Raw genomic sequence first — 2541 nt, forward strand, 5'->3', positions numbered from 1 at the left:
TTCCTGTTGGATCTGAGTCATTGGCCACCTGGACAACGGAACTTGTTTGTTTAGCTTTCTGTAGTCAAGTAGGTGCCAGTAGGTTGCAACACATGAAACTTACTGTTTTTGTCAACTCTGAGTGGAATTTTTATGCCGTTGTTATAACTTGTGTTTTATGCATATAATAATTGTTATTAATGTTTGTATGTTTATTCTTGTCATATATCTAAAATAAATTATTTTATTTGAGAAATCTGACAAGACCAGAAGTTCTTTTCTCATTCATGATCAGAGGGGTGTTTCATTATATCTGATTTCATATCTTGCAAGATCTTGTGGAACATGACCTCTTGTGAGATTAAGCTGGTATTAATCTCATAAAGGAGCAGGGTTCTTACAGTAATCATACTGTGATTTTCCTGTTTATTGTTTTTTCTGTACTTTTTGTAGACAAACTGCTTTTGCACACTTAACGTCAAAACTTTCAGCTGGATCAGGAATAGTGTGCTGTGCCCTTTAGTTGTTGAAACGTTTAGACTTTTTTTAATATTTACCTAAATTTATATGAGATTTATATACTGCATTAATATCTGAAATCTGATTTTCAACTGCGTTTAGCTTTTGCTATTCTGTTAGTTTTAGTTTTTAGATACCATTCAGCTACTTTTGGATTTTAGCTGCTGTGTTGCTATTTTTAGCTATCCTTCCACTATTAGCTTTGACCTATAGGTTTTTCTCATTTTAGCCTTTTTCTGTACTTAGTTTATAGCCATTGTTTTGATGCTTCTGGTTTTATTTTGTTGCTGTTCACTTGTGTTTAACGGTTTTAGTTTCTGGTTAGCAGCTTTTCAGCTTCTGCTCTGTTGCTTTTAGCTTCTGTTTTGCTGCTTTTAGCTTGTGTTTAACAGCTTTAGCTTCTGTTCACTGCTTTAAATTTGTGTTCTGCTAATTTTAATCTATGGTCTTCCGTTTTAACTTAGGCTACTTACTTCAGCAGTCATTTACTCAGCATTTATGCTGCAGTTCCATAAAAAATGCCTTTTCTATTAGCTAGTTAGTAGGTCTTATTTATTAAAAAGCTGAAGATAAAACCCACATTTTAGAAACAAAACAGTTTTCATATTTGAAAAAGCTTTTCCAGTAAAACAGAAATACTCGTTATTTTCGGGTTTTGTGGAAATGGCAGATAATTAAAGGGTCTAAGGTCTTTTTTTTCCTCATTACTCACTGTCTAAACTAAAAGGCTAGTTTGGTTTTAAGAGTCAACAAGACTTAAAAACCAGAGCAGTAAACTAATAAACACATAATGTCCCCACCCGTGTGTGAGAAACAGCCCCAGGTGATGGTCGAACTTTAATGAGGTTTGGGTTGGGTTATTCTGGAATACAAGAAGATATTCTTGTATAGATATATAAGAAAGTGAGACGGTTAGAGAAATAAGACATCGCATAAATATTTGCCCTGATATAGCTGTAGAACGGTAACAGAATCTGCTCGACATCTGTACTTGTTTGTGGATGCTTAATTTAAGTTGTTAAAAACACACGCACACACACACACATCCTTGCACTTGCATCAAACTGAGGACATTGTATTGACTTCCATTCATTTTTTGTAATCGTATTTATGCCTTACCCAGACTTTTTCCCTAAAACTAACAATTACTAGTCTATACTTAACCCTAACCCTAACCTGAACCAAAACTTATTTTATTCCACCTCTAAACATAATTAGCACTATAGGACACTGAAGAGGTCCTCATTTTACATCAAAGACCTCAGTGCAAATTGTCCTCACTCTGTAGTAGAAACAAGTACACACACAGAGAGAGAGAGAGAAGCACTCCCAGTGAGCAGACGCAGACAGTTGGAATTATCCAAAAGAATTTTGGCTGGAGGGAATTCCCAGAGAAGCATAAACAATCCGCCAGATAATCATTAACTGTACATCACCTGTGCTGTGACATGAACGTAAAGTGGAGAAGCAGAAATAAATCAGATGGCTTTAATACCTGTACACCGCCTCCATGTGCCGGTGGTTGTGTCTGTGACCCTTACACCCCAGAGAAGGAGAAATATAAACATCTGCTTGGGCATCATGGGAAGGTTATGTCTCCATGTTGAAAGCAAAAGCAGTGATTTGCTTCCTCGATCTCTACATCAAGTAAAAAGAAAACTGAGTGTTCTTCATGTTGATCCCCAAAGATTTAAAAAAAAATCTTAATAGAAATGTTGAGGTTTGTCTTCTAGATTCAGGTGAATCTACACAGCAGAATGTGTCCCATCTGTTCCACAGGTCTGTGAGGAGAATCCTGCACCTGCAGCTCCTTTTAAACACCGGAGCCATGCAAATCACCAGCCCTGCCTGTCACTCATCCTCCCTCGGCTACAAACCTGACGACACACATCTGCCAGAGGGGAGGGCCGCTCCGCTTTCCTGCGTGTGAGTGCGCGCACACACGTTCAGCACGCTCACCTGACAGGTGATCTGAAATCTGAGTGTGAATCCATAAAAAAAAAATACTGTCTCAGTTTTGAGGGCTAGTATTTCTTTTTATTA

General features: G+C 37.4%; 1 protein-coding gene across 2 annotated transcripts in view; it reads right to left on the reverse strand.

The window, feature by feature from the left end:
- Nucleotides 1-2164, reverse strand: part of tspeara (thrombospondin-type laminin G domain and EAR repeats a) — a 17149-nt gene extending 14985 nt beyond the window's left edge. For both annotated transcript variants that reach the window (XM_014009756.1, XM_014009757.1), the window contains exon 1: nt 1994-2164. In XM_014009756.1, coding sequence (XP_013865210.1) covers nt 1994-2081 — 88 coding nt within the window. In that variant the 5' untranslated portion in view covers nt 2082-2164. The remainder of the gene's footprint in view (nt 1-1993) is intronic.
- Between the last annotated feature and the right edge of the window lie 377 nt (nt 2165-2541).

This window comes from Austrofundulus limnaeus, unplaced genomic scaffold (assembly GCF_001266775.1).
Source record: "Austrofundulus limnaeus strain Quisiro unplaced genomic scaffold, Austrofundulus_limnaeus-1.0 Scaffold61, whole genome shotgun sequence".
NCBI lineage: Eukaryota > Metazoa > Chordata > Actinopteri > Cyprinodontiformes > Rivulidae > Austrofundulus > Austrofundulus limnaeus.